Source organism: Panthera pardus, unplaced genomic scaffold (genome assembly GCF_024362965.1).
Source record: "Panthera pardus isolate Hobbes unplaced genomic scaffold, ASM2436296v1 HiC_scaffold_3, whole genome shotgun sequence".
Taxonomy (NCBI): Eukaryota; Metazoa; Chordata; class Mammalia; order Carnivora; family Felidae; genus Panthera; species Panthera pardus.
In genome coordinates, this window is record NW_026526876.1 from 12,261,233 (window position 1) to 12,286,969 (window position 25,737).

Consider the following 25,737-nt stretch of genomic DNA (forward strand, 5'->3'; position numbering starts at 1 on the left):
CAGGATGACTAATACACTGGTTGGGCCGTGAATTTCAAGAATAAATAATGAAATCTCCAGGCATCCAGGTGGAAACAGTGAGTCGGCATTCAGGGCTTTTTTGAACGTGAGGCAAACTTTATTCTCCACGGCAATATTTGTGGCCAAAAGACAACAGAGCAAACGCCAAGCTACAGGGAAGTAACACGTGACCCGAGAGTCTTAGACCCAGTTAGATGATGTTCAGGTGAAGAATCAAAGGGAAGATGGCCCCACAGATGGGCGGACGGAAGACACACGGTCTCTCTAGGCACAAATTACTTGACCCCAGAAACCACCCAGGTAGGGGCTGAACCCGAACAAAGACTGGGAACGGAGGGTCCCCGTGAACAGATGGTTGGTGGGTGCTGAGCCCATCCCATCTGGGACCCCTCCCAGATGACAGTGAGGGGCACGCTTGGACAGCAGGCTGTGGGGGGTGTAACTCCAGCAAAAGTGAAAAGTCACACACGCCAGGAGCCTGGGGAGAGAAGAAGGGGGCGTACGAGAAGGTAGGGGCTCCCTTCCACGGTCGGATTCACCACTAAGTCCAAAATCTTAAAATCGATGTGAACTTAAAAATCACTTCAAGTTCTTCAGGTAAATTCATATAAACATATTAGACATATTGTAGGATTCCATTTATAGGAACTACCCAGAATGAACAAATCTATAAAGACAGGAAGTGGATTAGTGGTTACCCACGGCTGGCCTGGGGGCAGGTTGGGGGCAAATGGGAGAGACTGATGAACAGATATAAAAATTCTTTTTGGGGTGATGAAAATGTTCCAAAGTTGATAGCGATGATTGTGCAGTTCTGAATATACAAAAGGCCAATGAAGTGTACATTTTGAAGGGGCGACTGGCACATCTCAATCCACCTGGTTTTAAAATTATATGACTATGGGGCACCTGGGTGGTCAGTAGGTTAAGCGTCCAACTTCGACTCAGGTCATGATCTCGCGGGTTCGTGAGTTCCAGCCCCGTGTCGGGCTCCATGCTGACAGCTCAGAGCCCGGAACAAGCTTCGGATTCTGGGTCTCCCTCTCTCTCTCTGCCCCTCCCCCGCTCATGCTCTGTCTCTCCCTCAAAAATAAATAAACATTAAAAAAAATTTTTTTAATAAATAAATAAAAGTAAAACAAAATAAAATTACATGACTATATGGCCTCAGTTTAATAAGAATATTTCTAGAAACATAAATGGGTGTACATATATAGAGAGATACACATGGAATGATCGTCACCTGATTAGATAACAAAAGCAGCAGGAAGTACTTAGAGTCCAGCCGTGGTCCCCCCCACCTCTGTCCATGCGCACCCCTGGCCCACCCCTCTCTGCCTCGCGGCTCTGCCCGACCGCCAACACTTCTCTCCTGAGCTTCAGACTCAAATCGCAACATCTCCAGCTGATGTCCTAGGAGGCATCTTGAGTTTAACATGTCTAAAATCAAATTCCTAACCCACCCGTCCGAAACAAGGCCGCACCTCCCTCAGTCTCCCGGGTCAGTGAATGGCAGCTCGGCCTCTGGTGGCCGGCAGAAACCCCGGGTCGTTCCGGCTCCTCCCGCCCCTGCCCTGATACCGACCCACCAGGAAATCCTGTTGGTTCCACTTCCAAAACATACCGAGAATCTGACCACTTCTCCACTCGCCCCGCCCCACCCTGGTCCCAGCCAAACCAGCCGTGCCCTTCTTAGGAAGCCTCCTAACCGGTTTCCCTGTTTCTGTGTCCTTTCTTATCCTTTCACAACACGACAACCAGAGAGACCCCGTTCAACCACGAGGAAGATGGTGGCAAAGTGGCCCCCGCATCCTCATGCATCTTGGAACCCACACCCCGCGCGGCCACGGCGAACCCGGTTGGCCCGTACCTCGCTCTGGCGGGCAAGATAGGGCAGCGGGGCCGCTCCTGACCTGGGCCTCGGGAGACTTGGCCGCCTCCCCCTTGTGCCTTCCTGGAGGCTGCCGTGAGGGAAGGCAGTCTACTTGGAGGAGGACCCAGCAATAGACGTATGTGAGGAGGTCAGTGTGGACACCCCGTCTGCCGGGTGCAGGCTGCCACGTGAGTGGGCACAGACAGGACCCGCCAACCCGCTGAATCGTAAGAAACAATAAATCATCGTTGTTTGGGATGATTTGTTACACAGCAGCAGGTAACTGATACAAAGCCACAAGTCGGATCATTTCACACCTGGCCAGAGGGCCTGAGGGATTTCCCACTTGGCTCAGGCTGGAAGCCAAGGTCTCACGCGGATAGGGCTCTACGCAGCCTGTACCCACGGGGGTCGCCTCTGATCTCGCGTCCCGTGCTCCTCCCCGGCTGGCCTGGCTCCACCACGTTTGCCCAAACACACCAGCCATGCCTCCCGCTGGGCGTTTGCACTGGCTGCTCCCCCTGCATCAGGCTTCCCCTCACTGCACCTCATGTCCACCCGGCTCCTTCCCTCACCAGATCTCAGCAAGGCCTCGCTGACCACCTGGCCCTGCCCCGGCCCCTCCTCATGTCGCTTTCCCTGCTCTGTTATTCTCCCCACCTAACGTATCATTTATTTTGCAGGGTTCCTATATCACACGCATATCCTGCCTGATCTGTTCAACGGTGGATACTCAGAGTCTGAAACGGTGCCGGCACACAGGAGGAGCTCAGGAAGGAGGAGCTCGGGTGACAGGAGGAGTCACCGTGAGGTGACTGAAGGTCTCTGCCCGTTCTGGCTGGGACCCGCTTCCCAGCAGCCTTGCCCCTCGGAGCCCAGCAGGGCTTTAAGGGTGAAACCCCCACCCCAGGGTTTCTCGCCTGAGCGGCCAGAAGAACAGGGCGGACCAGGGGATCCCGGGTGGCCCACACCTGCGGGGCTTTGTGGCTGCGTGCCCGGACCCCTCCCCCATGGCTGGTGGTCAACGGGACCCAGAGCACGGTGGGGGAGGAGCCCAAAACAGCCGCTGTGGTATCCCCACGTGCTTTCTCCAAAGCCCCATAAAAGACCGAATCCCCCCTCAATTCTGAGCAAGCAGTTGTGACTGGAGCAAAGAACCCAAAGCAGGAAAGATGATGCTGTGTAACTTTCGAGGGTAGGGCACACACAGCAATACGGCGTCACCTGGCTCTCTCTGGACGCTAGTCCTCGGGGGCCGGCCACCACGTTGCGAGGAAGCCCCGGCCACGTGGAGAGGTCACAGGCAGCCGGTCCAGCCACCAGCTCCAGCCGAGGCCCGGCCAATGGCTGGCATCCACCACCCCATCCTGACCAATTATCCCCAGTCCCAACCTGCCCAAACTGCAAATTCATGAGCAAAATGAGTATTTTTGTTGCTCGAAACCGCTGAGTGTCATCACGTTCCCATAGTAACTAGAACAGGCACAGAAGAAGGCTCCTCGGCGAAACCAAGAGGCCAGCACTAGGCCCCCGCGTTACAGAGAATCGGGGCTCGGCCAGGCCAGGGTCTCACCCCGGCTCACACGGCAAGCAAGTGCAGAAGCAGAAACAACACGAGATCTCCCTGATGCCTCGAGGCTCGATGCCTGCCCACTCCCCTCCCCTGACCCAGCCCCTCCATCGGGACCACAAAGCCCCCCGCCCCCTCCCCCCGGGGATGTCCTCCGGCCACGGGGGCCGGCAGTGCTGGAGCCCCCACCTTGGGCTCGGTCCGGTCCTTCGGCCGAGTACCAGACCTTCTCCTCTGAAGGGCAGTGACTCTGGGAAGGAGGCCAAGGAAGGGGGTGTGTGCCAAGCCCTGCTGTGCGTGTCTGGATCCTAATTAACAGCTGAGAAGCCCACTTCCCCTGCCAAGGACCCGGAAGGAGGGAGGGATGGAACCCTCGGTGCCTGCAGGTGGGTGTCCAGCGCAGGGCTCCCCAGGGAAGGCCCCGGACCAGATGCCCTAAGGTCAGGAAACCTCACCGCCATGAAACACACGGCACAGGCTGGTCCCAGCCTCAGGCGATGCGGGGTGGCACAAAGTGCCGCCCAGATCCCTCTTCGCTGAGCTACCCTCAGCGCGTGTGCAGACACGCGTGTGCACACACGTGCGCCCGGTCATCCGCTGCCCTGAGACACGTGGATGTGCACACTCACGCACAGACCCGTACGCGAAACGGCACACGCAGACACGTCCCCACACATCGTGCGCGTCCAGGGCAGACACACATCCGGGCTCGTACAGAATGAACACGCGTCCGTGCACGTCCAGGCCGAACACACGTACGCGCAACCAAGCACAGACCGATCGTGAAGGTGCCCGGAGATGCACACGCGGAAGCACGTGCGTCCACACCCGTATTCACAGACCCGCATACATCCACCCTGAAAAGCACACTCACATGGGCACACACGCCCGCATTTCCACGTGCCCTTCCCAGGAAGTCGGATCGGTCTCCCGGGATGGCAGAGGTGGTGCGGGAAGAACCAATGTGGTTTCTGGGATCTGAGAAAGTGAAGGGACACACGGCCAGTTGGACAGAGCAGACACAGGGACTCCGGATTTTGAACAGAAGTCAATTCCTCAGTCGCCTTTGGACATCGTTTCGTTGCTGTTGTTTTAATGTTTACTCATTTTTGAGAGAGAGAGAGAGAGAGAGAGAGAGAGCACAAGCAGGGGGGGCAGAGACAGAAGGAGACACAGAACCCAAGCAGGCTCCAGGCTCCGAGCTGTCGGCACAGAGCCCGACGCGGGGCTCAAACTCACAGACCATGAGATCGTGACCTGAGCCGAAGTCGGATGCTTAAACCACTGAGCCCCCAGGCGTCCCTTGGACATCGTTTCAGACGCTGACCCTGTAATGTCCCCCAAACCCGATGACGCTCCTGCATGGTGAGCCGCAGCCATTTCCCACCCGTTAAGGTTTTAGGGGTGACGTCGTGTCCCGTGGCCCCAGACTCCACGTCTAACTCCCCACAGCCCCCTCCCCCAGGATGCCGGCCTGCCGTCACTGCACCCTCCCCAAATCCACAGCTCCTGGCCAGGGTCCTCTCCCTGGTGGTGGCCACACAGGCTAGTGTCTCAGAGGCCTCCGCACCCCCTCCTTCTCTCACACCCCGCGTGGACTCATCGGGAAATTCCTCCGAGATGTACCTGGGATCCACCCGCTTCTTCCGCCTCCACGGCAGCGGCTCGAGCCCACACCCCGCGTCACCTGGATGGGGGCAGGGGTCTAGCCCCACCCACGCCTATGACCACAGAAGCCGGACTGATTCCACCGAACATGGGCCGATAACAGAACAATAGAGAAAATCAATACAACAAAGCTGGCAGCAAAATGGATGAGGCTTTCGCGACACCGACCAGGAGGAAAGCACAGAACACTCGGGTCCCCAAAACCAGCAATGGAAAAGGCACGTCCCGCCAACCTCAGGGAGCCGAGAGGGGAAAAGGGAATATACCAGGCACAACTATACCCCAACAAACCAGACACCTAGACAAAGGCACAGATTCTCGGAAAGCCGCCAACTATCAAAAATGACATAAAAGGAAATCAAAAGCCTTAACTGATCTATAACAAGTAAATATTGAGTCAGTGATCAGAAAACTTCCCACAACAAAAAGCCCAGAACCATATGGCTTCACTGGTGAATTCTAAAAATGTCTAAAGATGAACGAACACAAGTCCTTCCCAAACTCTTCCAGAAAATCAAAGAGGAAGAAGCATGTGTCAACACGTTCCTCGGGGCCGTTATCCTGATGCCAAAACCGCAAAGACCACATTCCTCGTGAACACGCGGCAGTCGGTGCGCTGAAGCAGATTTGATGAAGGGCAAACCACACGGTCGTGTCCACAGACGCAGAAAACAGGAGCCAGATGCCCCCTCCTCAGTGCAAACCCCCCCACCCTCCGCAAAAGCTGGACCTGCTCTCTGCCCCTCCCCCACTCGTTCTCACTCTCTCAGGAATAAATAAACATTTGGGGCGCCTGGGGGGCTCAGTCAGTTGAGCGTCCGACTTCGGCTCAGGTCACGATCTCACGGTTCGTGGGTTCGAGCCCCGCATCGGGCTCCGTGCTGACAGCTCAGAGCCTGGAGCCTGTTTCAGATTCTGTGTCTCCCTCTCTCTCTGCCCCTCCCCTGCTTGCACTCTGTCTCTCTCTTTCTGTCAAAATAATAAATAAACATTAAAAAAAATTAATAGAAAAACAAATGAATGTTTCGGGTGGCTGGTGATGTAGCCATCCACTCAGCAAGCGGTGACCCCCCCCCCCCAAGTACCTGGCGCTGTGTTTCAGGCCGAGAGCTGAGGAAGGTGGGACCCCCCGGGCCCCTGGGCTGGGACAGGGGTCAGAGCATAAGTAACTGTGGCCTAAAGAAGACCTCACAGAGAGCAGGAGGGTGGGAGTGGGGGGCAGGTGGAGCCCAGCAATTCCGGAGGGCTCCACGGAGGAGGGGTGCGGAGGGAGCCAAGGGAGGGTCGGCCGGACAGACGTGGGGACCAGGAGGGGCCCTGGCGTCAGCACTGCAGGGGACATGGCTGGTCAAGGGAGTCATGAGGGGCTTCGAGCCCCCCGAGAGGAGCTGGGCTCAGTTCCAGAGGCGCCAGGGGCCCCGGAAGGTCTGCGGTGTCTCTGGCAGTGGGCAGGTGAACAGACCAGGAAGGGGCTCCTGGCACGGGTCCCACAGACAGACGGCAGGAGCCGTGCCAGGCAGAGGGCCCGAATCTCAAGCCGGAACGTCAGTTAGAGGCACAGACGGAGCCATGGAAGGGCTTCTGCTCAGGAGGCCCGGAAGGTTCCGCGCTGCTCCTGGAAGGCGGGAGCCTGGCTGCTGGCTTGGTGCCGCTGGGTCCCACGCCAGGCCCACACACGAGTCACGGAGGGAGCAGCCTCCCAGCATCGGAGGGACGCGCCCCCGGCCTGCCCACCATCCGGCCCGCAGCCCCTCACCCCTGCGGCAGGCCCAGAGAAGAGTTTCTTCCACTCTGTCAGCCGGGACGCAATGTCACTTCTAGACGAGCCATCCAGCCCTGGAGATACGCCAGGCTGCAGAGGGGGAGACAGCTGTGTCCCCTAAACACAGCCAAGGAGCCGCCTCCCAGAGCCAAACAGGACGGTGGCAGAAGCAGAACTGGCAGGGGACTGGGCCCCAGCCGATGCAGGGACGGCCTTTGACAGACCTCCATCTGCCTGCAAGGTCAGGCCCGCTGAGCCCCAGCAGCCGAGACTCTGGCCCCACTCAGGGAGCTGCTCCCTCGGCCCGGATGCCAGTAAGCATCTAGGCACTTATTAGCACCTACTGTATGCCGGGCTCCGTTCCTCCCCCACGGGAGCGACAAGAGTCAGCAGGGCATGAAGGACACAGACTATGGGCTGGCTCTCAGCTCTGTCTGTCCCACTATCTGTGTTCTGTCTCCGGGCCTCAGTCTCCCAATCTGTAAGTGGGGGTGAGAAAGCCCTTCCCCCACTGTTAGCAGCGCTAACAGGACCCGTCTGTCCTCCGGGAATTTCGGCAGAAGCCCACCCAGACCTTCAGAGACACGCCATCCCCTCCCTCAGGACCTGGGGAGAGAAACGACGGCCCCGTATGGCCCCCTCCCCCTGGCTTCTAGAGGGAAGGCTGCAGGCGTGGGCTGGGGAGGGTTAACCTGAAGAGTAGGAGAGCTGGCGAGGGGCTCCGAGCGACCCAGCCACAGACAGAGGACACGAGCCAGCGGAGTGCTGGGGCCGCCTGAGTGGAGCTCACACAGGGCACCGTGGGGGCACCCGTTCGTGTCACCCAGGGGCACGAGGATGCAGGCCCCGAGCCCCTCCCCAGGGCATCCAGGGTCCGACAGACGCCAGGCAGAGGGGGCAGGCCTGAGGGTCACGAGAGGGGAGCCCCGGTGGTGGGTCCAGCAGGACCAGCTGAGCCGAGAGGAGGGACGCCTTGGAAGACGACCTGCAGCAGTAATTGGATGATGCAAATGCCGGGGCTCCAAAAAGTGCCCCCGAGAGAGCGACCCGTGCTGGTCAGCCAGCATCTGGAAGCTGGCACCAGGAGGACACAGACACTCGGGGAAAACCCACTCTGGGCACGGTAACACGTGCCCCGTTTCAGGCCGTCCTTCCTTCCCGCCTGCCCAGCCCGGAGCGGGGCCAGGGACCAGGGCAGAGGTGGACCGAGAAGAAGCAAACGGACCGCAGCTCCCTCTCGCCCCAGTGCAATATCTGGGCCTGGACAGACACTGTTTGGAAGCAGGACCAACGTGTTGACTTTCCAGTTCGCGGGTGTGACAGTGGGCTCTGGGCGTGGGTAGTTCTGGTCTCAGTGTGCTCGGTGAAGCCCACGGGCGTGTGCAGGGGCACCTGTGTCCACGGTGGGGTCCCCAGGGCCTTGGGACGGGAGAGGAGGGGAGGGGAGCCCATCTGGCTGGGGCTAGGCTGGCACCAGCTTCCCAGAATCACCGGCCCTTTCCCACTGGTGAGACCATCAGGGCTGGGGCTTTGGGGAGCAGGGGGTGTGCATACAGCCCCACCCATACACCACGGTGCCCGAGGGACCCAAACATGCATGGAACCCAAGCGGGAACAGTGAATTCTGACGGGAGCACGGGACGGTCTGGAAAGGCTTCTGGAGGCGCAGCGTTTGAGCTGGGCCTTGCAGAAGGAGCTCAAGGGGGAACCGTGCCCCTGCAGAGGGACGGGCACAGCAAAGGCCGGGAGGTGTGAGCTCATCACTGGCACGGCCACAGGGTGGGGCACACGGAGGGGTATGACGGAATAGAGCCCGGAAGACGAGAGAGCATCCGATCGCTGCCTTTACAGCGGCGTCGGCACGGGCCATGGCCAATCTGGGCTTCACTCCCCTCACCTGTCACCCCATCTCTCCTGGCTCTCACAGCACATCCGAGGAACAAATGCGTCCCACCGTCTCCCATCAGAGCCTTCACCAGCAGCTCAGAGCCAGAAAGGCTCAGGCTCAAACCCCAGTTCTGTTCCTCCCTAGCGGTGCCACTCTGGGTAAGCCTCAGTTTACGCATCTGTAAAATGGGGGTAGCAGGCTGTCCCTGGACGGAGTGATAAACATAATGTACGTAAAACCTGGCCCGGCGTCGGCCCACGCGAACAAGCAGCACCCACCCACACCACCAGCGGGCACTCACTTACATAGGAGGCCAGGAACGTGGTCGGGGCCAGGATGAGAGCCAGGTAGAGGCAGGGGGCTGCGACCAGAAGGCTGCCGGCGCAGAGGAGGGGCTCGGCCCGAGGGTTGACTTTCTTGTACCTCCTGGAAGCCTCTGCTCCCAGGACAACTCCAATGATGCCAGTCACGACAGTCAGCGCCCCAAAAATCAGGCTGATGGGAAAGAGCAGAGCAGGGTTACTCGGCCAGGTGGGGGTAGCCCTGTCCTGGGGTTCAGCCCCTGCCCCGAGTGCGTGATCGGGTACCGACAGGGAGTGTGGCTGTGGGCCCCCTCCCCTCCCTCCTAACCAATGCTCCTGGGTCCTCAGGGCCCCTCCCTCCATTTTCCTTCCTGCCTCTTCCTGGGGAGGTCACTGGCCACCAGGGTGGCTGCCCCAGCAGGCCTCACTGCTCAAACAGCCCCTCCTAACTGCACTCCCTGTCCCTACTCCCGGACCCGCTTCCCCTACACCTGACCCCCTCCTGCACCTGCTGCCTGGGGAAGGGTTCCTCAGACCGAATTCAAAGCAGGTCCCCAGAGGGTGCTTTCTAAAATACAGGTTTGAAAAAATAATAATACAGAGTGCCCACCCCCTGCCTAAAACTCCCCACCAGCTCTCAGACACCACTGGATTTGGTGCCAACTCATCGCGGCCCGTGTGGCCCTCCGTGGTCTGACCCTGGCTGACCTCAACCCCATCCCCCAGCTCCAACCTCTGCCCCCAGATGGGCTCTTGTCCCCACCTCATACTTTTATTCCTACATCCGGACACTCCTCACTAGTTTTCCCACCTACTGAACTCCTACTCATCCGTCAAGACCCATCACAAGATCTCCTCTTTGGAGATGCCTTCCTCTGTCCCCTTGCTGATTCCTTCACTCCCTTCAGTTCCCAGATCCGCTTCTGTGTTTCTACCATCAAGGTCATTCACTAGCCTGCTGATTCCTGGAGGACACAAACCAGGTGTGCCTTAATCTCCCGACTACGCTAGCAACACAGAGCCTGGAGTACAAGAGACAGTCCCAGAACTTCTGGGCAGACAGCCGCAGGGGGCAAGGTGGAGGAAGGATAAGGCAAGGTCACTCAGCTAATGCAGCAGCAGAGCCAGGATCTCAATGCCCACCTGCCCCCCCCCCCACCCAGCCTCCTTTTAAAGGGGTTCAAGGGACGCCGACCTAGACGAACCATGGGTGTAGTCGGGGCCTCTCCAGCGCTCGGTGGCCTCCCGTTGTCCTCGGGCCAGCTCTGCGGACCGGCCCCTGCTGCCCGTGTGGCATCTCGCCCTTCTCTCTCCACCCCCACCTCTGCACAAATGACTGTGGGTTCTCCGGACTCACCCATCTTCCGGCCCCCCTGGCCTGGAGCACCACTGCCCCACCCACCCCCTCCCGCCGCCAGCACCCCCTCCTGGCCCAAGCATTTCCAGAAGTGCGCAGATGGCCTCCGGTATGGCGGGGTGATGACCGTTCACCAAGATGCAACACGACAGGTGCGAGACTGTGCTTACTGACAGACCGAGTCTCCCCAAAACCGCCTTTCCTCTAAACAGCTTCTGTGAAATATCCATCCCACAGGCTGAGGACGGTGGGCTAATCCCCCTGCCCCACCCCCTTGGTGTATAGGAGGGAGTGTAGGGCCCAGAGAGGGCAGGGACCTGCCCCAGGTCACACAGCCCTTCACTGGCACAGCCAGGGCCTCCTGACGAAGCACGTGTGGCCTTAGGCAGCTTAAAGGTGCCCAGCGACCCTTCCCAGGCTACAAGCTGCACAAGGTTCTGGCTCAGGCCAGTCGAGTGACCCCGAATCCTGGAAGAATGCTGTCTACCTTGGAGTCCGGGTCTGAGCTGGCCCTGGAAGATTCTGGAGACCTTCCTGAGACTTAGGATTGATTATTCAGACAGGGCCCTCCACTGGCCCCCACACAGGAGCTGTGGCCAGAGGACAGGCCCAGCCGCCAAGCTACCCCCAACCCACAAGACCTTCCCAGAATCGGACTCTCAGAGCCAAGAGGGTCCTTAACGTCCTGCAAGTTCCACACTGACCCTCTGTACAACGGCCCTGGCAAGCAGCTGTCCGACTCCCACTTACATGCCCTGAGGGGCGGGAAGCTCACTACCACCATACAGCCCCTTCCACAGGGGCCAGCTCTGAGTGTTGGAAGTTCTCCCAGGGGCTAAGCCAGCATCCTTGTCCTGAAGCTTCCCTCCCTCGACGCACCCTCACCGTGGGGCCTACCCTAACCGCAGAGGGTGTGTTAGTAGCTGAGGTCCATGCAGAACCCCAACACCAGGCTGAGTAATGCCCCCCAAGATGTCTATGCCCTAATCTCTGGAACCTTTACAGAGGTGATTGCATTAAGGGTCTTGAGAAGGGGACATTAGCACCCATTAACCGAGGCCCTCCATTTAATCACCAGCATCTCTGTAAGAGGGAAGCGGAGGGAGACGTGAGACACAACAGGAGAAGGCAACGTGACCACAGCTGTGGAGACTGTGGACGCGGCCACAAGCCAAGGGACACCAGCAGCCCCCGGAGGTGACGAGGCAGGAAGGACCATCCCCTGGACCCTGGGAGGGCACGTGGCCCAGTGCAACCATCTGGACGCGGGGCCTCAGGCTCTCTGACAAAGGGACTCGCTTGCCCAGGGACACACAGCCACTGAACGCTAGACACACAAGTGAGTCCCGTGTCCCATGTTTTCAAGCTGCTGCGCGACTTTTAGGGCCCAGTCTTTGTCTCCAGGGAGGTGACAGTCTGGCCGTAGCTGCAAGGCCAGCATCACAATCTGTGTGGTCCATGCATTCACTCATCACTGCTGCCTCCTCCCGGCCCCCGCGGTGCTCCAGGAAGCGCCCCCAGCGAGGTGCGCAGATGTTCGAGTCCAGCAGGAACCGGCGTCTCCAGAGGCGACAGGACGTGGCGCTAAGACCACCAGCTCTGGAGTCCGCGGGGCTTGAACCTGCCTCCGCCACGTGCTGCTGGGACAAGTCACTTAATTTTCTGAACTTCTGTCTCCTCATTTGCAACAGGACTAATCGGGTTTGTTATTACAACACCTCTGAGGATTCTTCACGTAAAATGCTCAGCTAACGTTAAAGGTTAAGAAGTAACGATGGGAAGACAGAAGGGGACCTACGGGCAGAGGGCCCAGCTCGGGCATGGGGCATTCCGGAAATCACACGGAGCTCTCTCTGTGTCCCCAGAGAGGAGGCCAAGGAGACCGAGACGGAAGCATCGCCCCACAGGCCCTGCAGAAGCCTCACCCGCCTGCCAAGTGCCTCCCGGACCCCCACAGTGGCTCAAGAGCAGGGAGACTGGGGCCCAGAGGGGACGAGGCTGCCACCTACGGCCGCCCGGAGGTACAGGAGCTCAGCCAGAGTGGGAACCTGGCCTGCAGTCTGCCAGCAAGGCCCCAAGTCCCGGGGCACGTGCCCGCCCAGGGCTCCCAGCACCCCCTCACCTGTCCTGGCTGTTGCACGGCTCCTGGAGGCAAGGGCGCTGCAGTCCATGCACCACACGGGCCTCGAACAGAAATTTGGGGGCCCAGAAGCCCAGAGCTCCAGTCACAAAGGCGATGGCAGTCACCCCAAGGGTGGACCACACAAAGCTCCAGCTGCAAGAGAAAGCGCCCTGGCTGACACCCCCAGAAAGGGCCGTGGCCGCAGGGCCCCTCTGCTCCTGTCACTGCCCTCCCAGGTCACCCAGGCTCCGGACCCTCCCCGCCACAGCCCCCGCCACACCCCCATTCTCGCTGGGCCTTCCCCCCTCCTCTCTGCAGGACCAGCTCTCCCCGTCCAGGAAGGCCGAAACCCAACAGCACGTTCTCCAGGAAGCCGCCCCCTGCCCCCACCTTCCTCCCAGCGCCCCCCCCCCCCCAGTCGCATGGCTCTGTATCAAAGAGAGCGAGAGCCGGGGCCTGTCCGCACCCCACATTCCAGTAAGTCATGAGGCCGGGAGTGCAGTTGACTGGGGCCGCCTCCCCGCCCATGCCTGGAACAGAAAGAGGATGGACGCACTCCCACGAGGTTTGCAGAGGTGAGTGATTAACTCCCAGCATCCTCCCGGCAACCCGGGGAGAATTATGTCCGCTGAATAAATGAGGGGAGTGAGGTTCCAAGTCTCAGGTCACTCGGGGATAAGGCCCTGGCAGAGCTCACTCTGCCTCCCTCCCTCCCTTCCGGTCCCCATTCTGTCACAGGCAGGCAGGCAGGCGCAGGGGGCCTCCAACTGAGGGAGGGGCACCTAAGTTGGTGAGTGGGAGCTCAGAGGAGGAAGAAGGCTGTGAACATCGGGACAGTCACGGAGGGCTCCCTGGAGGCGGAGAGAGGCAGGTCAGCAATGCTAGGGCAGACAGGATTTTTGGTGACGTGCAGGGAGGAGCAGGGACACTCACTTTCTCCCCAGGTATCTGACGTCCTCCCACCAGCTGCTCCTCGGGCCCCCCATGGCCACCTCCTCCTGCTTCTCAGCAGCTCCCCGGGGAGGGTCTGGAACCAGCACGATAAGCAGGACCAAGGCTACAGCTTCCAGGCAGGGCATGACCTGGGCACGGAGGACCCAGGATCTCAGGGCCACACATACACCCCTGCGACCCAGGAGATCCTGCACGTGGCTGAACCATGTGGCCCAGGCTCCGGGAGCCTCTGTGCCCTGGGAGGGGTGGGGCAGGGGGCTCGTTTCCTGACTGCCCCTCACCCCTGGGAATGCAGCCTCTCTGGGGAGTAGGGTCCCCCTGGGACCTCCCTCCACACGGTCTGTTCAGTGATTGCTCTCTTGGGGTCCGTGAGCCCACGTGGCTGAGGACTGGCACCGACTGGGGTTCTTGCCGCCTCCACCTGCCAGGCCACTTCTGCCCTGGGATGTCCCCACCCTTGTCTGTCCACCTCTGAGGTTCCAGGAGGCAGCACGTACTGCCCCCGCTCTGCAAGCCACTTGCTTGAGCTCGCGTCCTGAGCAGACCCAGCAGCCAGCATCTGAATCCAGGGCCGTGACCTCCACAGTTCACGTTCTGTCAAACGTCCGAAGCTGCCAACGTCTGACCACCCCCCACGGCGCCAGCTACCGTGCCAAGTGGCGAAGGCCACTGGAGGCTGGAAAGTCCCTGCCTGCCCAGGGGGATCAGAGGAAGAACAGGAGGCTGGACTCACTCGGAGGGCCCAGCGCCAGTTCCCGGTCAGCTGCAACACGGCCGAGCCCAGCATGTAGCCCAGACCACTGCGACAGAGGATGGACAAGGGGGTGGGCAGTGAGGGGGGCGGCGGGGCAGTGGGGGGGAGGGGATGGGCAGTGAGGGGGAGGGGCAAGGGGATGGGCAGTGGTGGGGAGGGGAACGGGAGTGAGGGGGGAAGGGCAAGGGGATGGGCAGTGGGGGAGGCCCAGCCTGAGCCCAAGGCTGCAAGGCCAGCCTGAGCTGGGGCGCCCCACCCCAAGGGGCTGGCTCTCTGCTGCTCACAGCCCTGTCACAGGAAAAGTGAGCCACATGAGGCCCAGATGTCCACTGCCCTTGGTCAAGTCACCGGTGACCTCTGGCTTCAGGCCCGTCTCCAGCACCACTGCCCCTGCCTCCCTATCCAAGGACCCAAGGCTCAGCCCTGCCTGAGTCAGGCAATGCCAGGAAACCTGGCTCAGAGCTCTCGGGCCCGACTGCAAATCCACTCTGACCTCCCCCACCCAGGGGAGCCCGCCCCGACCCCACACGCTTCCCCAAGCAGGCCTTCCCAAGCGTCCTACGGGGTAGGAGGCATCTTGATTCCCTCGAACCCTCAACACAGCCCATCAGCCAGTGTTCTTGCCCCCCCTTTACAGATGAGGAAACCGAGGCCCAGAGTGGTAAAGGGACAAAGCGAGGAAGGAGCCCTCCTGGTCTGATGCCCTCCTACCCCAGCCCAGACTATTCTGGCTCCTTTGGGCCTCAGTTTACCGCCTGGGGAAGCGGGTCCTGGGTGGCACCAACCTTCCAACAGGGATAAAGATGTAGAAGATGGCCAGCACCCGGGTCCGCTGGTCCCTCACAAAGAGGTCGCCCAGAATGGTGGGTGCGATGGTGGAGTAGCTGGCTGAGCCGGTGCCCACGACTCCCCGGGACAGGAAGAACAGCCAGGAATACTGGGCAGGCAGGCGCAAGACCCCAGTGAGCCCCAGGATCACCCTCGGGGTGAGGGACCTGAGCGAGTGTCAGAGGCCCCAGGTCCTGGTGACAGGAGCCCCCCCCCCCCCCCCCGGGGTGGAGGAGGGGATCTGGGCTCAAAGACGCCTGGCTACCCGCCCAGCCCAGGTCTCCACATCACACGGGTGCCCCCTGCTGGCGCCTGCAACCGCGGCCTCCCCACCCACTCTCCCACCGCCCAGGGGAGCCCTTTTTCTGGGCCCCCAGACAGTGGCTGTCACCTCCACCCGCCCCCCACAGGCAGCAGCGGGAGGCGCAGGGGAGGAAGTCTCCCGCTGAGAGAGCCTAAGGGGGTCCTCTCTCGGCCCTGGATGACGCCCCTGCAGCCAGCCTGGAGCCCACCCATGTTTTAACGGGAAGGAGCAGGTGGTGGGAGCGGGGGCGGGGGGGGGGGGGGGGCAGGTCCAGGGCGCCTTGCAGGGATGAGGGCACCCACCTGGGGGGAAATGAAGGAGCTGGAGAGGCCCGCCCCTGACCAGAGCAGGATCCCAATGCTCAGCGTAGCTTTGCGGCTGTGTCGGTCGCCCAGGTAGCCAAACACAGGTGCAGACAGCAGCAGGCAACCTATGAAGACTGGAGGGGACAGGCCGGGGCCCCATGCATTCCCCCGTGGTGGTGGGCGCGCAGACGGGCCTGCGGGCCCGCAGAAGGGGCCTGGCTCAGGTGCGGCAAAGCTGGCACCCTGGCAGTGGGTGGAGGCCACAGGACCCACGGCCCCGAGTCAGGGGAACTGGGAAGGGGGTGGAGGGAGCTGCGCCGGCTCAAATCCCGGCTCTGCTGCAGGCTCGCTGTGCAGCCTGGGGTTACTAACGCCACCCCTCTGAGCGTCCCCCGAGCCGCCAGCGCTCGGTGCACGCCAGGCCCCGCGTCTCTGCGGAGCTGTCCGTCCCCTTGCCTGGCTGGGCCAGGTCCGATTTTGCCGTCACACCCCTGCTGGGGGCGGGAGGCAAGGGAGGCCTGCCCGGGCCTGCGGTGCAGACCTGCAGGGTTAAGAATGAGTGCAGTCGTTCCCGGAGGCTGGAAAAGGGCCTGGTTTTCCTAAGCAGGCAGAACATTCCCCTGACACCGTCAGTTGTATTTGTTCCATTTTTTTAAAGTAAACCCTTCTGAATTGGGAGACTGGGTTAACGAACGCGTTTGCTACTCTGCGAAGACAAAGAAACTGCCGCGTTTTCGCACGACTCTGCACCCTCGCCGCTCGCGTCCCTCACCTGAAACCGTCTCCACCCTCCGAGGGGGGGCGTGTCCGCGGCCGCAGGTGAGCGCGGCGTCCGGACCCGCCTCCGCCCGAGGCCCCGCCCCATGCCTGGGTCCGCATTCGCTGAGCGCTCGTGATCGACATTGCCTGAGCCTAATGAGCGTCCAGACTCGTCCCAGCCCCTCCCACTCCGCCCCACCCGCTCTGGTATTGGGTGGAGCCGTGCGTGGTTGCAGAAATTAGGCCAGTTTTGACCTACAAAAAATGAGGCAATTTAAAATGGTTCGACCTAATACTCCACAGAGAATGGTCTTTGGTGCCAGGGACATTTAGAATTTTAATAGCTACCTCCAAAATAGGCCTCCAAAAAGGCTGTATCCGTTTACACTCGTGCAGAAGCGCGTATCTCTCAGCTCCCTTGATATGATCAGTCACTTTGTTCCTCTTAATGGTTGAGGCACAGACGGTGTCTCGCTGATGTTTTAATCTGCATTGTCCTTATGTCAGTTCCTGTGCTCACACCTTCTGCCCGTTTCTCTCTTGGGCCCTTGTGGGAATTGCAAACAATTTCTCCCAGGCCTTTACGTTTAAGGACTTAAAATGCAAATTCTGGGCTCACATCCTGACCCAATGACTGCTTAGCTGTGTGACCTTGGGCAAATTCCTTAACTCTTCTGTGCCCCTCGAATCAACTATATAATGAGATAGCATTGTGCTTCCTGTAGAAGGTTCAATGAAGTTAAGCATATAAAAAAGGCAGTGACTAGCTTTATGTTAATGCCTAATAAATGTCATCCATTGTTGTTACTAACTGCATTTATAGTTTCAATCATGTCGAGTTTACCTTCTTTACCTTGGTGTCCTCAAATGTGTCAATACTCCCGGTGTGGTGTTTCTTGTCTCCTTAACGCATCTCTTCTCTACCCAAAGGTTATAAAAATACTTCCCCAAAAGTTCTAATACTTTTATGAGATTTGGGGCAGGGATCCTTTATAAGATCTAAACACCTTAAACCCACAGATGCCCTGAAATGGAGAACCTTGCCCCCAAAGGAAGGCATACTCTGTCACACACACACACACACACACACACACACACACACTCCTTTGCTCCTGTAGCATCAAATGACTTCTGTGACAAATAGGAGCGATGAAAGAGCAGTGGGTTAAGAGAAGGACTCCACAGGAAGCTGCCTGGATTTGATCCCAGCTGTGTGACCTTCAGCAAGCCCCATAGCCTCTCTGTGCCTCAGGTTCGGCATGCATAAAATGGGCATAATAACAATGCCTGCCTCGTGGGTTTGTTGTAAAGATTAAATGAGTTAATATCACAAAACACTTGAGATAGTGTCGGGCACATGGTAAAGGCCACATCATTAAATATTATTAATCAACAAATTAAGTCCAACAGCCAGTCTGTCCCTTTGGAAGGGGAGGGGGTCTGACCACTGCTAACCCCCACCCTCTGCCCCACTCTTACAGCTCAGCCACGGCTGAGTCAGGGGCTCCCTCCCTTCTGCAGACACAGGGTGGGTCTCAGGCCATTTCACGACAACCCAGAAAAAGGCGAAGACTCACCCGAGGTCCCCGGAGACAGCCTGGTCATCTGGTCATCAACCCCACTGCCTTCTCCACATACCCTTTGGGCTGCTTCTGCAGAGTTGAGCCTCCCTTCACACACCCCCAGGCACCCCCCCAGGCACACGCACATCCTCTCTACCCACTCACACACGTACACACACGTACTTTCTCTCTCTCTCTCTCTCTCTCTGCCCCTCTCCCTCACCTGCACAAACTCCTTCCATGCATCTCATTTATCAGCGCTTTGTAGTAATAATCCTGTTCACCAGGGAGAGGACCAGGGGGGCAAATACCGACTCACCTCCCATTATCTGTTTAACCTAGAAGTTGCTGGTATTGAGCTGAGATGGTGTCGCTTTGGCTACAGAAATGACTGGAGACCAGCACCAGCCTCAGCCCTGAGACAAGAGCAGTCAGAACGGACCTGGGACGTACACGGTGGCCTGCTAACTCTTTTCCTCCGGTGCCTTTTAAAGACGTTTGTAGAACTACGTACCCCTTCATGCGTTTTCAGCCAACATTTACAACGTTCTCATCCTAAGTTTAAATAATTGCTAAGGATGTGATTTCCATCGTTATTGTACTTTTTTACACGATATTTTCACCTAAACCCTTGGGGCCACAGAGGCATTCATTGCATTCGTGGGACATGTCTGCCATCTACGGACACCGCTTTAATGAGCAAACCAGTCTTTATTCGCCGAATCGATCCAACAAATCAGGATGATCGCCTGTGAGAAAGACACTAAATATTTCAAAGATATCTGAAATAAATGTGTTGACACCCATCCCTGAGACAACATCTTGCTTCTGAATTCTAAATTAGAGATAAATAGTAGACTGTCACGCCAGCAGGAAGACAGACAAGGCTTGGCACTTGGCCACGGGTCTGTGGCCTGGAGGAAACACCCCCAGTGGGTTCGTACTGACACCGTCTCTGCTATGTTCCCACAGCCTCGCACGGGAGCCCAGCGTCTGTGAAGGGTCCCGTCTGCATGGCACCCTGGAGGCTTCCACACCCCAGGGCTGGGCGTAGAAGAAACACAGAATAGGGAAGAGGGACGTTTTCCTGCTTGGAGGGGTGAGGTGGGAAAGAGGAACCAGGAGCTTTCTCTCAGGCAGGTCCATTTTAGGAAAGAAACACACAGGCTTGAGGGTCTATAAGTGGATTCTCTCCCAACTCTGCCCGTGTAGCCCCTGAAAAGCTTTCGTGTATCCCCAGGGGTCCCACTTGTCGCAAGACTGTTGGGGGAAGGAGGGGCCACAGAGAGGGGCACGCGGGTGCTGGTTACATGCTGGGTGTGTGCACACGTGCGTATCCGGTGTGGTGACAGTGAGTGTGCCCATGGGGACACGTGTGTGTCACTGTGGATGGAAGGTGTGTCTGGTCCCCACCCCTGGACTGTAGGCCCCGTGGGCCCAAACCCCATCTGAACACATGTGGGAAGTATGTCTGTCTGTCTGTCTGTCTGTCTGAGTTCCGGGGGCCAGATTCTTCAGGCCCACAGGGGAAAGCACGTGTCGGGATTTCTCAACCCCAGCCTGTCTCTGGCCCCAGCCGGGCTACATGGGCACAAGAGAGCACGCCACAGTCATGATCTGAAGCTCAGGGGCCTCCTCCAGCCGTCCTCCCCGCTCCTGCAGTGCCTCCGCTCAAACCCGAAGGCTCGGCTCAGGCACCGGGCCTACCTCCTCCCTTCTCCTACCCACACTGCCCTCGCGCCCAGCACCACCCTTCCTCAGCGTCCCCTCCTTTGTGCCGGGGGGACTCAGCGGGGCTCAGCCTGGCCCCCATTTCCCAGCAGCTGGAACTAGGCCCCTCCCCAGCATGAGCCCAGGGCCCCAGCTCCACCAGGGACTCACCCCTTACCTGTCTGAAGCAAACCAGCACAGCTATCACTGATCTGAAAAAACTTCTGTACGTCCAGCAGCACGCCTGTGGACAGACGGACAGCGCTCAGGAAATGGGGAGTGGCCCGCGGGGCTTCTAAGGGCAGCTGCCCCTACGTCTGGGACAGGGCCCCAGTGGGCCAGCACAGGGGGTGACTCGGTTCTCTTCCTCTCTGTCCCACACGCACGTACAACCACACGCGCACACAGATAGGGGAGCACGTCCACACGCCCGGGAGCACATATCGCAGAGGCCCAAGTGTGTGTACGCATTCGGACATGAATGCACGCGCACACTGACACGTGCACACAGAGGCACCCACGTGTCCCACACACGCGTGCCAACATGCCATCATCGTCAGAGTGACGGGAGGCTCCCCGCGGCTGCACAGCTGCTCGCTCAGACTACCGGTGGGTATTTTTGTTTCTGTTTTGTTTCCTTTTAATTTGTAGAGAGAAAAAGAGCGCACAAGCAGGGGAGAGGGGCAGAGGGAGAGAGAATCGAGGGCAGGCTCCAGGCTCAGCGCAGAGCCAGACGCGGGGTTCGATCCCACGACCCTGGGGTCACCACCTGAGCTGGGAATCAAGAGTCAGACGCTCAGGCGACTGAGCCGCCCGGGCCCCCCTAGACCACGGTGTTAACGGAAGTCCCTGGGACTGCAAGGCCGCAGCCCTGCTCGGGTACGCGCACCCATGCGTGAGCATAGGCGTGCAGAGACACATGTGCACACGCGTGTTCTTCCAGACGCATGAGCAGACAGTCACGACAGTGCATGTGAGCGCTTCAGAGACAGGCCCCACTTAGGTCCGGCCTCGGCCCGCCTCCCTGAGGGTGGCAGGCCCTCCAGGGTCTTCCTAGGCCAAGGCCGGTGCCATGGGCACTCGGCTCAACCCAGAGGGAGGAGACGGCCCGACACCAGGCTCCGATCCCCGAAAGCACAACTTCAGGAAGAGGTCGTCCAAGCAGAGGCGCCTGGTCGTCCAAGCTGTGAGGCCCTGGCCAAGTCCTTAGAAAGAAAAGCAATCGTCGGTCTCGTTGGATTATGAGGCAGCCGAGGCCCAGGCCCCTGAGCGGGGCCCTGTGCTTGTTCGCCTGAGAGGCGGGGACTGTCACTGTCCCCCCGACACGGATGAGGCGCCCTCCCACCAAGTGCTGCCTGCAGAAGCGGCCACGCGGTGGGGAGGAAAGCCCCACACCCACACGGCTGAGGCCCGTCAGCAGGTAAAGAAAGACCAAAGAACCAGACAAGAGAAGAGATTTTTGTAAAGACATTTGCTTTGGCCCCAGATGCACAGCGTCTGGGCATGCCACTCTGTATGTGTTTCCTTCCTTTTAATATCTTTTTTTTTTTAAGTTTATTTACTGGTATTTTTTGAGCGAGAGAGTGTGCCAGCTGGGGACAGTCAGAGAGAAAGGGAGAGAGAGGATCCCAAGCGGGCTCCGGGCTGCCAGCGTAGAGCCCAACCCGGGGCTCGAACTCATGAACTGTGAGATCATGACCTGAGCCCAAACAAGAGTCTGACGTTCAACTGACTGAGCCACCCAAGCGGCCCCTCTTTTTCCCCCTTCTTAGTATTTTTAATTACATGAATAAGACGTATTTGTTGGAGAGAAAAACACTAATAACTCAATAACTACACGAAAATTCTGTAGGATCACACTGGTCTCCATCTTCCAGAGTGAGGACTGGGCCCTAGTTTGGGCTCCTCCCAGCCTGCTTTTCACCTTTAGGCCGTCTTCCCCCAGGGCATCTGGCTGCCTTGAAAACCTCCTACCCCCAGCAGCCCCGGGCACCTCTCCGCATGGTTTCACTTCTCCAGGCCTCCTCCGTCCGGTCCCTGAGGCCAGAGGAAGTGCCCACTAGGAAAGGGCTCCCCAGCCTGCAGGCCTGCAGGACTCCACACCGGTGACTGACCCGCCCCCAGTCCCTGCACCCCTGCCCGGCCTCGGGCCCTCCACTCAAACCCTCAGCCCCCTTAGCCCCGGACTGGTCCCCTGTCTTGTTTGCACCAATCTGAGCATCTGAGCATAGTCCCCGCCTCCGCACCCGACCCAAAAAATCATCCATGGCTCCCCATTGCCTCAGCAGAAAGCCCCAGCTCCCAGCCTGGCAACCAAGGAGCCGTGATCTGGCAACAAGACTCTTTTAGAACAGTTCCCCACGCTCCCCTCGTCAGCTCTGACCACACCACACACTTCGGCCCCGTGGGCCTTGGCCCACGCTGACCCTTCACCCAATGCCCCCCCCGCCACCTGCCGGCTCCCTGTCTTGCCGATTTGCTCGTCCTTCAAGACCCAACCCGAGTGCCCCCTCCTCTGGGTCCCGCCGGAGCCCTCAGTCACCGTCCTGGGGCCACCCCGCTGACGTCCCTCCTGCCCTGTCCTGTGCTGCTGTGTCCTGTGATCCTCTGAGCTCCGCCCCCTGAGCCCCCCAGGCCGGCCTGTGAGTCCCTCTGCCTTGCAGGAGTCCCGGTGACGAGCTCCCCGCCTCTGCCCCTCAAGGTGGCCATTCTGGAGCTCAGGAACCACCAGGCCGACCCCTCCCCCTCCCCCGGGTCTCCAAGCCTGTAGTTAATGTTCCTTCAGCCAGTCGTGAATGAGCCCTTGATGCAGAGAGAAAAGGTTAAATCTGGAAGAATGAAGGAATGAATGAGTCCGTGAATGTGCCAGTAACAGGCAGAACAGGGTAGCCCCGGGGCCTCCAAGAAGGAAGTAAGAAAGTGCAAGGTTTGCACACAGCCCGCTGGCCCAGAAATGCCCGGCTATTCTGGGCCAGGCTGCCGGCCTGCCGTCCACACCCTCACGGGGCACCCCCAGAGCCTCCGGGCCTTCGCCCTGCTGCCCTCACCCACCACACCTGTGTGCATACACCCCGTCTGGGGCTGAATTGGGAACTCGATGCCTCCCTCCCCGGTTCGGGCCTGGCTGAAACCGCCCGCCCCCCCTCCAGGGGTGAGAGCGGCTGGGACGTCTCCACGAGAAGACAGTTTGCTGGACGGTGGGTGCCGTGCGTCCACAGCGCCAGCAGGTGGCCGGGAGCCATGAGTGACAGCAGGTGCAGCCCGGGACGCCCTCCCCCCCCTCACCTGGGATGATGAACCAGTGCATGTAGTTCAGGAGGTTGACATAGCACAGCACCGCGGCGGCCGCGTGAGCTCTCCAGAGGGGCAGGCTCCAAGGGGCGGATGTGGTCCGAGGGGCGCACTGTCCCAAGCCCGAGGCCCCGGGGAGACCGCCTGGCCCCGGGGACGGCCCCTGAGGCCCCTCCGGCCCGGGCTCCCCGCACTCCGCGGACATGCCCCCAGCCTCACCCGCCTGTAGCTCCTGTCCCGGGACGAAGGCGCATCAGCTCTGCACCGACTCACTTCCTGTGGTTTCCCAGCGTCCTGACCTCAGAACAGCAGCCCCAACTGCACAGGTTCCTCCTGAGCCCACTGCGGCCTCGCCGGCGAGGTTTCACCACCCCAGACTCTGAGGCCCGCGAGGGACCCACCCTGGGGGACGGGACGTTATGGTCCCTTGACCCGGCCTGCAGCTTCAGTGGCCGCAGTGAGGAAGCGAGATGGGACAGGAAGTGAGAGGGCTCTCCAGAAGAGGGTCTGGCTGCCCAGACAAGACACGGGCTGCGAGTGCGGGAGGTGAACGGGGTCACATCAGGAAGGCTGGGTACCGCCCGGGCGAGAAGCCCCAGCAGGACTGTGCACGAGGCCACCACCTGCTCCGGGCTGGTGCCCCACCTGGAGAAACGAAGGTGGCAGAGGGGCGCGTACAGGAGGGCAGCCTGTATCTGTCGTAGATACAAAACCCAGGGGGACGTTGTGATGAGGGGCGAGATATCAGCAGGGTCTCAAAGCGTCTCTTTACAGTTTATGAGTAGCGGGGTGCAGAGGGAGTAACCACACCGCATGGGAATCAGGCGACATCTCAACCAAGGGTCGAGTTAACACCACCAACCAGGTCAGGGGTGTCGTGCTCCTCCACGTGAGGCCCCGAGCAGGCCAACGTCACCTAAGGGTGACCACATCTAATGAGGAAACGTCACACCCGAATTGAGGCACGCTATGTTTTTAATACACTGTGTTTTAGGAAAGTTTTAGCAAAATCGAGCAGAAGGTTCAGAGGTTTCCTGTATACCCAGCCCCCACACATGCAGAGGGGGACGTCGGTCAGAACTGATGAACCCACGGTGACACCATCACCCAAAGTCCACCCCTTACGTTAGGGTTCACTCGATGTCGTACATCCTGGAGTTCAGACAAATGTATGATGTGCACCCACTCTCATAGCATCACACAGAGAAGTTACGTTGCCCTAAAAATCCTCTGTGCTCTGCCTCCCGCCCTGCCCACCGCTGACAACCACTACTGTGTTTACTGTCCCCATAGTTGTGCCTCTTCCAGAAAGCTGTAGAGTCAGAATCACACAGCATGGAGGCTCTTCAGACGGGCTTCTCCACGTAGCAAAATGCATTTAAGGTGCTTTTATGTCTTTTTAGGGCTTGAGACTCATCCTTTTCTGTGCTGAATAATATTCCACTGTCTGGATGGGCCAGGGTTCATTTATCCGTTCGTCTACTGAAGGACATCTTGGTTGATCGCAAGGTTTGGCAATTTAAATAAAGCTGCCCAAATCATCTGTGTGCGAGTTTTTGCGGGCACTGAAGTTTCGACTCCTTTGGGTAAGGCTGGTGATTGCTGGATTGTATGCTAACTGTACAGAACACTTTGTTTTGTTTTGTTTTTAAGGAACTGCGGTATTCAAAAGTGTCAAAGTCATAAAAGACTTAGGAAGGCGGAGGGATTGTTTCAGAAAAGGAGATGAAGATCAGCGCATACACGAGACTGTGTCCTGCCCTGGAGAGAAGGGCACGTTCTTGGATACACTGTATCCTCTCCTGGAGAGAAGGGAACTTCTTGGATACACTGTGTCCTCTCCTGGAGAGAAGGGCATGTTCTTGGATCAGCTGATGAGATTGGAACTCAGAAGGCAGACCAGGAAGAAACACGCCAGCATCCAATGAACTGAAGTTGATAACTGTGCTGTGGTTACATCCATGAAGCCCTTCTACTGAAGTGTTTACGGGTAACGGGCCACCGTGTAGGCACCTTACTATCAAGTTGTTCAGGAAAAAATTAAGAGACGGTAAGAAAGCAAATGGGACAAAATGGGTAACGACTTTGTGGGTTTTGGGGCGCCTGGGTGGCTCGGTCGGTTGAGCGTCCAACTTTGGCTCGGGTGATGATCTCGCAGTTTGTGAGTTCGAGCCCCACGTCGGGCTCTGCACTGACAGCTCGGAGTCTGAAGCCTGCTTCCGATTCTGTGTCTCCCTCTCTCTCTGCTCCTCCCCTGCTCGCACTGTCTCTCTGTCTCTCAAAAATAAACATTAAAAAAAATTAAAAACTTAAAAAAAAATAAGCGGCCGACTTGAACAGGTATCTCCGAAGAAGTCGTACAAATGGCCAACGTGCACATGAAAAGATGCTCGCTTTCACCAGTCATTAAGGAAATGCCGATCAAAACCACAATGAGGGGCACCTCGGGGGCTCAGTCGGTTAGGGTGTCCAACTCTTGATTTCAGCTCCGGCCATGATCTCACAGTTCATGAGATCAAGCCCCATGTCGGACTCTGTACTGAGAGCTCAGAGCCTGCTTGGGATTCTCTCTCTCTGTCTGTCTGCCCCTCTGTCTCTCTGCCTCTCTCTCCCTCTCTCCAAATAAATAAGTAAACTTACAAAAAACCAGAATGAGAAACCAGTTCATATCCACTGAGATGACCAGAATTAAAAAAAAAAAAAATCT

The 25,737-nt window shown here is 58.8% G+C and overlaps 1 protein-coding gene across 8 annotated transcripts in view; it reads right to left on the reverse strand.

The window, feature by feature from the left end:
* SPNS3 (SPNS lysolipid transporter 3, sphingosine-1-phosphate (putative)) overlaps positions 1-23,479 on the reverse strand; it is a 35,633-nt gene extending 12,154 nt beyond the window's left edge. For 2 of the 8 annotated variants that reach the window (XM_019413799.2, XM_019413798.2), the window contains exons 1-8: positions 23,025-23,479; positions 19,918-19,983; positions 15,706-15,842; positions 15,057-15,208; positions 14,251-14,317; positions 13,497-13,645; positions 12,564-12,716; positions 9,088-9,277 (exon numbers count right to left, since the gene is read on the reverse strand). In XM_019413799.2, coding sequence (XP_019269344.2) covers positions 9,088-9,277; positions 12,564-12,716; positions 13,497-13,645; positions 14,251-14,317; positions 15,057-15,208; positions 15,706-15,842; positions 19,918-19,983; positions 23,025-23,235 — 1,125 coding nt within the window. In that variant the 5' untranslated portion in view covers positions 23,236-23,479. Of the gene's footprint in view, positions 1-96; positions 500-9,083; positions 9,278-12,563; positions 12,717-13,496; positions 13,646-14,250; positions 14,318-15,056; positions 15,209-15,705; positions 15,843-16,480; positions 17,174-19,917; positions 19,984-23,024 lie in introns of those variants that run through there. The other 6 variants (XM_019413802.2, XM_019413791.2, XM_019413796.2 and 3 more) reach the window with 6 other exon arrangements.
* Between the last annotated feature and the right edge of the window lie 2,258 nt (positions 23,480-25,737).